Source organism: Aotus nancymaae, unplaced genomic scaffold (genome assembly GCF_030222135.1).
Source record: "Aotus nancymaae isolate 86718 unplaced genomic scaffold, 86718_ANA_hifiasm-v0.15.2.pri h1tg000115l, whole genome shotgun sequence".
Lineage (NCBI taxonomy): Eukaryota > Metazoa > Chordata > Mammalia > Primates > Aotidae > Aotus > Aotus nancymaae.
Genome location: NW_026988530.1, coordinates 2,803,113 through 2,816,210, shown reverse-complemented (window position 1 = coordinate 2,816,210; position 13,098 = coordinate 2,803,113). Strand labels below are relative to the sequence as shown.

General features: G+C 38.1%; 1 protein-coding gene and 1 long non-coding RNA gene across 4 annotated transcripts in view; one reads left to right on the top strand and one right to left on the bottom strand.

The window, feature by feature from the left end:
- The window catches only part of ASB5 (ankyrin repeat and SOCS box containing 5), an 81,201-nt gene that overhangs the window by 16,181 nt on the left and 51,922 nt on the right, over positions 1–13,098 (bottom strand). The window contains exon 1 of one of the 3 annotated variants that reach the window (XM_012468582.3): positions 11,171–11,311. The exons of 1 other annotated variant lie outside the window; for it this stretch is intronic. In XM_012468582.3, the coding sequence (XP_012324005.1) occupies positions 11,171–11,294 (124 nt within the window). In that variant the 5' untranslated portion in view covers positions 11,295–11,311. Of the gene's footprint in view, positions 1–3,310; positions 3,634–11,170; positions 11,312–13,098 lie in introns of those variants that run through there. One more of the 3 variants, XM_064371040.1, reaches the window with a different exon arrangement.
- LOC105728267 (uncharacterized) overlaps positions 6,282–13,098 on the top strand; it is a 29,926-nt gene continuing 23,109 nt past the window's right edge. Inside the window, exons 1-2 of the long non-coding RNA XR_002478425.2 lie at positions 6,282–9,869; positions 11,404–11,484. This is a non-coding gene — a long non-coding RNA (uncharacterized LOC105728267). The remainder of the gene's footprint in view (positions 9,870–11,403; positions 11,485–13,098) is intronic.

Sequence of the window (13,098 nt, the reverse complement as noted above, 5' to 3'; positions counted from 1 at the left end):
GCTAGAAAGGGGTCGACATAAAATTCAAACTGCAGCCTCCTACCTGCAGTGACAATACTATTCACTTGTTAAGAGATAGTAATCCTATCTGTCAGTGATTTCATTACTATGTTGCCTTCTAACACCCCTCTGAAATAAAACCCTTCAGTATAAACAGAAGTTTTATTTCATTTTATTCTTAGCAAAGGTAGGCTGTTACTTGACAAGATAAAGTTTACTGCAACAAGATACTATAGCAATCGTGTAGGAAAGTTGGAATCCATGCTAAATTGTAAGTAAATAACCCAAATTAGGAAGGCAAAGGCTAACTCTGATTCTAAGTTTCAGCAAGATTTTGTTAATTTAGTGGGATGAAAATTAAAAGTACTTTTCTTATATTGGGTTCTGTTTCTTAGCTAGGGAATTTCTATTGGTACACAGTCTTTATTAATCATCTCTTACTATTTTAAAATATAGTCTGTTTCATTCTGATTCCGTTTCAGCAAATTTCTTCTGCTCCCTGATTTTAAGAGAAAAAGACAATCATAAGTCTTATCATGTATTTATAAGAAGAAAAGCAATTCCTTGAGTATGTTCCAAAAATGATACAACTCCCAGCCAGTGTCTTGCACTGGTGTTTATCTTAAATTACAGAATAATGATAGTTGAGGTTTACAATTAAAGACACTACAACTCCCAAAAGAATAATGTATCCTTTCTCAATAGATAGATATAAGTTTCCATCTAGGGTTATTTCTTGCTTATCTAGAAAAATTAGTAAGCCAGACATTCATTTGCAACAAGTTACTGTGATTAGCTTTTGTGTATTACTTCTTTCTACTGTGTGACTGTTCTATTATATATTCAAGGTGGAATTGCAATAATGCACACCAATAAATATTTTTTGTTAGGACAAAATTTGCTGGCAAAGTAATACTTTATAGGAAATTGGAATATTATGTTCTCATTAGGTAAAATGCAAGCTTATCATCACAAATAAGATTTCTTTGGGGAAAGCATTTTGCCAGTTCCAGCTTCTAAGATGAAATCTGATGCTTTAAAAATCGTAAGTATCTGTTTGCATTATCACTAAACAACATGATTGCATAGTGAAATTCTGCAGAACTTTAGAATATGTATCAATTTTTTATGAATACTTAAATATTTATAAAAATTACAATATAACTTTGCAAATAGATTGCATATGTGAAGCCACTTTGTTCAGTTTAATCAGCAAAGCAATAATAAATTCATAACAGTTTAAGTAATCAATGCCTAATGTGTTTACATTTAAATAATCACTTATAATATTTATAATGATCAGTTTCCCTCTTGTATAATAGTATATTTCATTATCCTTAATTTATCTCTTAAATACAGGTGCCAAATTATGTGATGCTGACTCATTGTCCCTGCCTATATTTCCATTGTCACTAGCTAACAGGACAACTAACCAGATGTTGTTGGGAATGTTAAAGGCCTTTGGGATTCATTCTGGACTCATTCCTTTCTAGTATATTATGATGCCCTTTAAGGGGCCGTAAAGCTAACAATATCTGTAGGTGAAGGGGACTTGATATTCCTTCCAGCCAGCTCTTCTCCTTTGCATACTAATGTGTTTGTTCATCAAAATGATTGCATTAGTCTTCTGAACAATTTCAGCATTAATTGCTGGGTTTGAGAGAGAAAGAGAAGGAAAGGATTATTTAGAAAGCAGGCCACATAAGGGACTCAATAAACATAGGTATCCAAATCCCATCTCCCAGTTCTTCTCCCATGATGTCACTTAGTTTTCTGTCTCCACTGCCATTTTCTTTATAATCCAAACTCAAGTCCATCAAGATGAGGAGAGGAAAAAAAAAAAAAAAAAAAACCTGAAGCCAGATTTTGTGTATGTGCACTTGCTATTATTTCTATTAATAGGGCCTCCTTTGGCATAAAAAAGTTTAGTGTCATCATAACCCTCAGAAACTGGTTTTGAAAGTTGGATGAGGGAGCCCTTGGCCCATCTTGCAGGGCAAAGCACATGCCATCATTTAATGAACTGAGCTCCGCTTGCCTGCAAAGCACCCTGTGATCTCTCACTATTCCTTGAAGAAGGGGGATGGGAGTAGAGAGCAGAAGGAGGAGAAGGAAATAGAGGGCAGGAGGAAGTGAGAAATGAGATCGAGTGTAGGGCACAGAAGCTCAGGAAAAAAGCTGAGGCACCGCGCAGGCCTGGAATGGCACCGTAGCTTAGGACAGTGGCCTTTATAAAGTCATCTAACCTCATCAAACGAAAAGCACGATCCATGAAGCAGGACAGAGGGAGGATTAGAAATGAGCATGTTAAGTGCCTGCTCTCTAAATGCACAATAAATAATAACTAGTATTATTGGCTAAACATAAGCTGGTAAATGGGGGAGATTTTAACATGAGTTTTAGGAACAATCTTTTCCCCCAAGATAGGGAAACTCAAGTAATAAATAACATCATTTACTAAAATATTTTTCTGCACTGTCAGCTTGATTAAATGGTATGAAACAATTGAGTGATTTATAAATATTTATAAGCCAACAACCAACAATTGCTGTTATATTTTTTCTTTCTGAAGTAAGAAATAAGAAATAAAGCTATATCAATCTATTAAAGAAGTAATTTCTAGAACATGTATACCACTCAGTGAAAAAGAATCTTTTTGTTTTGAACTCTGTATTTATTTCTCTGTAATTTATTTTCCTGTAATTCCTTAGAAGAATTTATATAATTAATCTAATAACATATGAGAATCAAAGGATACTACTATACATCACATTTCAGTTTCTGTATGAACTCAGTTTTCACTCCTCATTTTTCCCGTTCAAAATCCAACATTTAGCAATTACAGATTTCTATTCAAACATGGTCAATATTAAATATCCTACCTTTCAATATCAACATGCTTTATATCTGAGATTTATGAGCTCAAGACCAAACAAGATATAAATAGCTTTATGTACAACTACTTAGTAATTTTATAATTGTGTTAGACTTTCATTAAGTGTCTAAAATAAAAGCAATGCAACCCTTACTTTAAAAATTGTGTAATTTAACTCTTTAGGATAAATTATTCAGTGTGAAATTGTTTTACAAAGTGTCTGTAACTTTCATCATGCTAACCAAATTCCTAGTTATTCTCTCTCTGTAGCTACACAGGAGGTGGTTCCGACTATATTTAGAGGCAACTCTTGTTCCCAGACATCTGGTATATAATTTACAGGGAGAGTCTGCCCTGTTTTGTAAACACCACATTGCTAGAGAAAAACACTCACGTTCTTATATCTATCCGATTTTGTAAGGTTTGATACCATACCTAAATCACCATCTCCCCACGGCACTTCACACCAGCCACTGTCGAGGTAAATCCGACTCATACTCTTTTTTTTTTAATCAGCAAGAGAAGAAAAAATCACTTGTCATTTACTAGTTCTGTTCGGCCATTTTAAGGAGCTCCAAGCTCCTTGTAATATGACCAGTGACCTCCACAAAGAAAAACAGCTTTTGAAAATGTGATTTATTTTCAAAGTTGCCTTTTCTTATCGATCACTCCTCTTTACTTGAGAAATTGCTGGTCTTAAGTTATTTTTTTCTCTTTAAGGTATGTGCCCTGAATTGAAATAAAAGCACTACAATTAGACCTCTGTCCATGGCCATAGAAAAACCATTTTATTATTTAAAATGTCTTTGTGGCTGGGGACCAGTGGCTTATGCCTGTAATCCCAGCTGCTCTGGAGGCTGAGGCTGAAGGATCACTTGAGCCCAGATTTGAGATCAGCCTGGGCAACATAGTGAGACCCTGTCTTTGTTAAAAAAAAAAAAAAAAAAAAAAAAAAGTAAATAAAAAAAATTAGGGCTGGCATCATGGCTCACGCCTATAATCCCAGTACCTTGGGAGGCTGAGGCAGGTGGATGATGAGGTCAGAAGTTCAAGACCAGCCTGGCCAACATGGTGAAACCCTGTCTCTACTAAAGATACAAAAAATTAGCTTGGCATGGTGGCGCATGCCTGTAATCCCAGCTACTTGGGAGGTTGAGGCAGGAGAATCACTTGAACCCGGAAGCTGGAGGTTGCAGTGAGCTGAGATTGCGCCATTGTGCTCCAGTCTGGGCAACAGGGCAAGACTCCATTTCAAAAAAAAAAATTAAAAAAATAAAATAAAATTAGCTGGGCATGGTGGCATGTCCCCGTAAGTCCCAGCTACTGGGGAGGTCCTAAGATGGGAGGATTGCTAGAGCCCGAGTTTGAGGCTGCAGTGAGCTATGTTCCCAATACTGCACTCCAGCTTGGGCAGCAGAGTGAGATGCTGTCTCAAAAGAAAACAAAACAAATAAACAAAAAAGTCTTTACCCGCTCCCAATTTAGAACATACCATCGGCAGAAGCAGGATGTGGACTCAGTAGAGAGCTAGCTTAGTAATGGTGCAGAGTTTAGCCATACCTACTCTTCCTCAGTGTTCTCAAAATAGGAAAATTAGAAAACTAATTATAAGGCGAGGTAACAAGCAATGACATTTTCACATAATGTTTTCATTTCAGTAAAAATGGCAGTGCCTTTTATAGATCTCTTACCTATGATATACATACATACATTTATTTATTTATTTATTTATTTATTTATTTATTTATTTTTTGAGACAGAGTTTCGCATTACCCAGGCTGGAGTGCAGTGGTGCTATTTTGGCTCACTGCAACCTCCACCTCCCAAGTTCAGGTGATTCTCCTGCCTCAGCCACCCAAGTAGCTAGAATTACAGGCATGTACCACCACACCTGTCTAATTTTTGTATTTTTAGTAAGAGACGGAGTTTCACCATGTTAGTCAGGCTGGTCTCGAACTCCTGACCTCCGAATCCACCAGCCGCTGCCTCCCAAGGTCAGGTGTGAGCCACCACGCATGGCCCCCATAAAATAATAAACAATCTGCACATGTACCCCAGAACTTAGAGTATAATTTTAAAAAATATATTAAACCAACAATTGTCCTCACAATGGAGGTGGATTTACCATGAAGCCAATGACACAGAAGTGCAGAAACCCTAACCTGCACAAGAATCCCGGTCTAAGACTCTGTCCCCAATTTCATGTTACTTTTCTTAAAGAAGCCCCTTAAGTGTATATAGTATAAGCTTCAGACTTGACCACATCTAGCCCATCTTTACTCATAAGTTTTTTTTTTAATTTTTAATTTTTATTTATATATTTATTTATTTATTTTGACAGAGTCTGACTCTGTTGCCCAGGCTGGAGTGCAGTGGCACTATCTCAGCTCACTGCAACCTCTGCCTCCTGGGTTCAAGCAATTTTCCTGCCTCAGCCTCCCAAGTAGCTGGGACTACAGGCACATGCCACCACACTAGGCTGATTTTTTTCTTTTTAGTAGAGACGTGATTTCACTATGTTGGCCAAGCTGATCTTAAACGCCTGACCTCAGGAGATCCGCCCACCGTGGCCTCCCAAAGTGCTGAGATTACAGGTGTGAGTCACCACGCCCAGGCAACTCACAAGTTTATAAGCAAATCAAAAATCACCAGGCATTTACCAGCCTTTATTATATACTTTCAGACAACCACAGAGCCTCAGAAATCCTTGAAACATGGTTGATAAGGAGAGAAATAATGTCTGGCACCTCAATACATTTCTAAAAGCCAACATCTTTCTCTTAAGTCAACTCTTCCTTTTTCATTTCTCTACTGGCTTAAACAGTGTTACCATTTCCCTCCGTTGCCTTGTAATAATAATATGGTCTCAAATTTAAGCACAATAATTTTCAAGGAGACTGTATATATTGAGTGTTTTATGTGCGTCTTTTAAAGGAGTTAGTTAGTTTTGGTCCAGTGTTTTCGTTGTTGTAGTTTCTTTCCCACCTTGAGTCCTCACCACCCAAGCTCAGTCTTTGCATCTATCAGCAATAACTCTTGAGGAGCTCCCTTCAAGTGCCAAGAGCATAAATAGTATCCACGTGTTGATTAACCCAATTTTACGTTTGGCTATTCAACTTCTCCACTTGAATATCTAGATAGGTAATTCAACTTAGCATGTCCCAAACTGAACCCTTGATTTCAATACTCCTAACTTCTCCCAATCCGCAAATGGCAACTCCGCTCATGCAGGTGCTTCAAGGCCAAAACCCTTCGCATAATCCTTAGTTTCTCTCTATTTTTTCATGCCTGCCAGGCCCACACCAGGAAGTCATTTTGCCTCTATCATTTAAATGTAACAAAACTTTGATTGTATCTCAACCTCCACCACTATACCCTAGTCCAAGCCACCATTATTCTCCTCTGATCTATTGCAAAAGTCTCCTAACTAGTCGGTGCGTTTCTGCCCACGCCCTTCCTGTAGTCTCTCCGAAATATGGGAGACTAAGCAATCCTTTGGAAGTTAGAAAGAATCTAATGGCTTCCCTTCTCACCTGGAGTAAAATCCAAAGTCTTTGCCATGACCTGTGAGCTCTCCAGGCTCTGATCTCAGGTTCTACCCACTTTTTCCTATGCCCATTATCCTCATCCAGCCATACTGGTCTCCTTGCTTTTCCTTACACAACCTTCTGTTTGCTCTGCCTGAAGTACTTCTTTCTGAGACACACATCACTTGTTCTCCACTTCAGTGCTCCCTGAAATATCACCTTATTAGAGAGGCCTCTGTGACAACCTTCTATTAAAAAGTCCTCCCTGTCCCTTCCCCAGTATTCATTATTTGTGTCCCTTCCCTGCTCTACTCTTCTTCTCAGCACTTATCACAAGAATGTAATACCTTAGAACGCGAGACTCAGTTTATTTCATTCATTACCATATCCCCAATACCTAGCACATCAATGAATGTTTGTTGCATGAATGAGTGCCCAAAGTCACATGAGTTGCAGAAGGACTTTAGAGCATGGGTGTTCAGACTTCTCAATTAATTGGTTCTTAAATTGTGCCAAGTCTCTTACATCCCCCATTAAGGAGTCCTGAGAATATTTCCTTAAGCAATAATCTTACAGCTCACATCCATCCACCATTTTATTCATTTATTAAATATCTGTGACGATCTACTGGGCCATGTTTGCCCTTCTAGATGCTGGAGATATACAAAGTTGAATTAGGGTATAGTCTGCTTTCATTTCAATTCAGTTTGATCAATAACTTCCTAAATAATTTTCCTGACACCAGCCTCCATCTCACCATTCTTGCCTGTATATTACCATTGAATTAAACTTCCACAAGCACCCAGAGTCCCAGCTAGCCCATTGAGTGGCATTCAGGAAATTAGAAAAAAAAAGAGCTCCTTTCTTTTGACAGACAAGCTCCATGGTTGGTGCACACACCTGGGTGCACATGGCTGCCCTGAACGCACCTCTGGGAACTCATTACTTTCAGGCTGAAGAATCTAAATGACTCCCCACTCAATAGAGTCTAGCGATCTCACCCTGGAATTAGAGATTATCTACAATATGGATCAGATCTTCCTTTTTTGTTTTATGTTCTACTACTTAGTATCCATATATACCCTCTGCTTAAGCTAATCTAGGGTGTTTGACAGATTCCCCAAAACAACTTTTTTCTGTCTTTTTTCTATACCATCTTCTCTGTTCAATTCTCTTTCGCATGTTGCATAGTAATTTATTGAGGCATATCCGTGTTCTTGTCCTCCCTGTCTTCCCTGCTCTGCTTACTGAAGCTTACGAAATCTAAGCAGCAGAAATGGCTGGAAGACTGTTTTCCTTAATCAAGAGGTAAGTTTCTGGTAGGGGGAAAGTATATCAGCAGAGTGAGAAAGAAAGAGGGGAGAAGAGTAAGAAGAATAAATAAGTGGGAAGGAAAGATTGAGAGAGAAAGGGGTGAGAGAGAGAGAGATAGATGTTTTTCATACAAGTCCCGAATAATAGCAGGAACCTAGTAGTTCTTTGCTATGGCCATGGCTCTGAGAAGTGATAAGAACTCGAGGAACCAGATGGGTCTGAGGTTCCTGTGTTCTTGCATTCAGGACAGAGTTACATCTCTTAAATTTGGCGTGAAGGCAACAGATTTGCTGGACTGTTTGGCAAAGGATAAAATGGGCTTAGTCAGCAGGTTTATCAGCAGGAAGCCCATGGAATGAAGAGCAGTTGTGCTCCTGAATACATCAGGAACCAAGCACCAGCTGAACCAAGATTCAGCTCCAACTCTTGCACAAGCTCCAAGGGAGAGGATGACAGGAAATACTGTTGAAAAGATGGAATTCCCAGGGAGCCTGGTGGGAATGAGAGCTTGATGCCAGATTGAAATTGGATGTTAAACAAGTCTGTCAACTTTTGACCATGTCAACTTATGGAGTAAGATTTTTTTCCCACTTGACTAGAATGTTTTCTCTCTCATCTCTGCCCTGCCCATATTGCAAAGCATAGTGCAAAAGCTCAGTGCAAAAGCTCCCTCTCCAAGAAAGCCTCTGATAGTTCCAAATAACATGCTCCCTCCTTTTTCTGTAATCCTAAGCTACTTGATATGTGAGCACTTACCACATGTGGCCTTCCTGGGTTGCAGGTATAGAGTCTGTAGACTCTTGGATCAGAGTCTCACTCACTTTTGTTCCACAGTGGGCATTTTCTAATTTCTCATTAAGAATCACACCTAACTTCATTAGAACCTTGTCTGAGTGGCTGTGTGGAGCTTAAAATCAAGGGCTGTGAAAGGCATATCCAAATTGGACTCCTGAATCTATCACATATTTGCTAACTCCATCTCTTTAAATTGCTAAGTTTCAGTTTCCTCATCTATAAAATGGGGACAATCATACTTACATGTTCTAGTTGTTGTAAGGTATAAGACGTGTCTAACACAAATTGTGTCTTTAATAAAGCCACTGTTATTATTTCCATGGCATTAGGACTTAGGGGAATTAAATGACTTGCCTCAAGTTACAACAATAACTGACAAAGCCGGGAAGCAAACTCGTTTCTTTTGAGTGTCCAGTTGAAATTTTAGGGTACAATATTCTTTTTTCAAACCTAGAACTCATAGGGCACTTAGTGGACTGTTAATCTATAAGGAGTCCATAGTAAATGTAACTACCAGACTAGACAAGTGAAGAGTTAGTTCAACAAAAGAAAGAGCTGTGGAATTGCGTTTTCTACATTTTGATATAAGAATATGTATATTTGAAATAGTAGCAAATCACAGCAATACAGTATTATTAGCTGAAGTGCCTTATTGATTATAAAAGTTGTACATTAAATGAAAAAATTTAAATACACAAGAAATCATAAGGCTTATTTCTAAATATAACCATTACAAACATTTTAGGGTGTATCTTCCCAACTTTTTTCTAAACACACATTTTTAATCAAGATACAATCATACTTTTCATGATGTTTTTAACCTATTTGTTTTCATTTAAGATATCTCATGGTCATTGTTCTATGTGAAAAAATATAGTTCTACCACAAGTGATTATGATATACTGATATGTATTTAATTGTATAGCTATAGCATTATGTATTTATTTATTTAATCATCTACCAAATGATGTTTAGGTGGCTTTTAGTTTTAGGAAATCAAACATTATTACTTCTCTTTGTGAATAATTATCTGCTTGGGGTAAATTCCTAAAATTTTGACACACATCATCAAATTACCTCCAGTAAGACTGATCCTATTTACATTCTCATTAACAGCACTGGGAAATGTAAAGCTAAATCAAGTGAAAATTTGCTAAGACTTCTCTTTTTTTTTCTTTTAAATCAACGCATGGGGGTATTTCTTTTTTCTTACATTTTTTTTCTTCTTCTTTTAAGAGACAGAATCTTGCTCTGTCATCCAGGGTGGAGGTCAGTGATGCGATCATAGCTCACTGCCACCTCCAAATCAGGCTCAAGCAATCCTCTGGCCTCAGCCTCCTGAGTCACTGGAATAACAGGTATGTGCCACTGGGCCCAGCTCTGTATTTTCAGTATATTTAAGCCATGCCAATGAAGACTGTACACAAAATTAGATTTTAACATAAAAGGATCGCTTATTTTCAATTCCTTTAGAGTCTCTATCTGCATTGAAGATATGTGAGATTCATCCAGGTGAATTAGTTTACTTATTTTTCAAAAAAATTTTTGCCATTGCCACGGTTCTATTATGTTGCTAATGCCTGTGGTTTAGTGCACAGTTAGTAATCTACCCTTCCTTTAAGAAATGACAGGATTGTCTTTATTTCTATAATATTGCATTCCTTCTGGACTTTAAGGATCATGAAGTGATGAGACTATTTATTGCTGCTCCCCAGCTCTAGCACAGTGCCTAGCACACAGTCAGCACTGGAATGGGCATTTGTTGAATTTCTGAATTGTCTTCTTTGTAGTCAACCACTTTTTTCCTTGCTAGTATATGTCTCAATTTTGTTGTTAATTATGTTGTTAAAAAGTAATAAAAAGGAAACACATATTGGGGTGGGGAGTAGGGATCCAGTTGCTTTCTCAATTTTTGAAAGAAATTAAAGTATTATAAAATACTTTATCTGAAAGTAGACTTTGTATGTTTGAAAAAGAATCATTTATAAATAATATTCTTCAAGCTCCAGCTATTACATAGTAAATATAACTCTTACAATCTTGGGAGTCAGGGATCATTTTATCTCTGAATCTGCATTTTCAACCCTTAAGTCTATCATCTACCATACTGGTGTTCTACTCAAACTTATGCTAATGTATGGATATTCTTTTTTAAAAATAATTCCTCCTCTTTGGTACTGTGCTCATTCTCCTTTATAGCTGTCATATTTTTCTATTATTATAATTAATGACTTCATGTCAGAACACTTTAAGGAAGTTGCTCTATTCATTTCCTTGCCTAAATGATCCTCCTACTTGATGTGTAATTTACATGATTTAAAATTTCCATATTGCCTGTAAACAGTCATTCCCTGCTTAATAGCCTCTTTCCTTGTTTCCATACCAACTTAGAAACACCTGCTGAAACAGAAAGATAAACAAGCCAGAGTCTAAGAGTTTGCCGTCATGTTTAATATACAGTCACAAGAATGAGGCAGCGGATGCAGTTTCCATACACGAAAAGGCGAGAATACAGAGCACTCCTTTGCCATGCCATACATGTGCATTTCAATCCGCATTCTGGAAAGCATCCCACAGTTTAAAGTTAGTATTTGCAAAAAACAAGGCAATATGGTTTATTTCAGGACACCAACAGATTTGAAATGGCTGCTCTACTAACCTTGACTGGTCAGAATACCCCAGCTAGCTTTTCGTTTAGAAGAACATTCCTCTATACTCACTAGCCTTCTTTTCGGGAGGACCTGCTTAATGCAGTTCCTTTCAACAGCAATATCTGTGGACATAGTTTGGTTGACGTTTTTGTCTGTGACAACCAGGTGTCATAAGTGCAAGTGCTCTAGCAAGAAGGAATATCAGCGTCTGGATTTCTAACTATGTGCTCCCGCCCTTCAGACTTTCAGTAGGATTCCTGTGTGCTAACTGGAGAATGTCTTCAACATTGAACTTGATTCAGAAACACTTGGAGCAGGGCTGGTAGGTGCCATGTGGGGAATGGGCCAGAAATGCTGGAGCATTTTCTATTTTTAAATCAGAGACATACTGCAGCCGGAAGTCTTTAACTATTTGTGTGATATAGAAAGTACAAAATGGGTATAATTGCTTTTCCTAGTCGATACAGAATAGAAATGAGCTCTATCGTGAAAGATGAAAGCCTATTTACATAACCTACAAATCAATCAAATGTAAAATTGCCTGTTGATAATGACTGCAGACAGAATATTGCAGCCAGAAAGCTCAGTAGTGATCAGTGACTAGGTCAGCTTTTCTCCTTCATCCTCAGGAATAAGTATTAGATGTGCATTAGGGCTGGGCATGGTGGCTCACACCTGTGATCCCAGCACTTTGGGAGGTCGAGGCAGGTAGATCACCTGAGGTCAGGGTTTAGAGACCAGGCTGTCCAACATTGTGAAACCCCATCTCTACTAAAAATACAAAAATTAGCTGCACTTGGTGGTGGGCGCCTATAGTCCCAACTACTCAGGAGGCTGAGGCAGGAGAATCACTTGAACCCAGGAGGTGGGGGTTGCAGTGAGCCAAGATCGTGCCATTGAATTCCAGCCTGGGCAATAGAGGAAGACTCCATCTCAAAAAAAAAAAAAAAAAAATGTGCATTAGGGTCAGCTGGTAGCCAGCTCATGTTTTCATTTTGCAAGGCTCTAAGTTTAGAATTGGCTTCAGCACAAAATCACAGTCCTCTTATTTATATAGGCACAGCTCACTATTGTGATTTTTCTAGAGGTCATTTCTAAATCAAAAGACGTCAGCGGTCAATTTAAGTACAGCTGAGATTTTTCACCCTAAAAGGCAGAGGAAAGGGTAGTTGGCAAGATGAAAGGAAAAACCAAACATGTGCCTGGTATTTTTTGCTGGCCTGTAAAGTTGAAAAAGGCACACAGTCTATGATCAAGACTGTGACTGAACTATGATAGGACTCCAAGGATTAAGTGAGCTGGTGATCACGTTACAGAGTATTAACATACTGAGATCTGTCTTGCTGAAAAATGGTGACAGATCCTGTTTTCTATCTTTTTTCATCCGTATTTTTAAGGTTCTACTTTCTGCTAGTACATGGAAGGAAAAAAGATACTGGGGCTATTGTCTTCATGTAACAAGTCAAGTAAAAGAAAAAACATTTTTATGACTATAATTCTTTCCTATGCACTACCCTATTAACATTTGCTGCCATATTACATTGCCAATGTTTACCTCAAGTTTTCACTAATGAATACCAGGCATATCTTTTCCTTATCTTGAATTAAGTTCTAATCCTACCAGCTGTTTGTGTGACCTGGGGCAAGTAGCTTAGTGACAACATAGTTTCCTTGTCTATAAAATGAGGAGCTTGGATGTGACCAGATTCTATGACTAACACACAAAGGGAAAGAGAGTGGTGGGCTGTAGACATATTATATTACCACAGAAGAGGCTAGATAGTCCCAATGAAACTGAAAGTCAGAGCCAGCTCGGCCTAGGCTATTTGGATGGGTGGCACATCCCTCGGTGAAGTTAGGAAAGACTGAAGGGGCCTGTTCAGTCCAGTATATTGACATGAAGCAATTGTCATTAACGACTGGCTCTTTGTCGCCT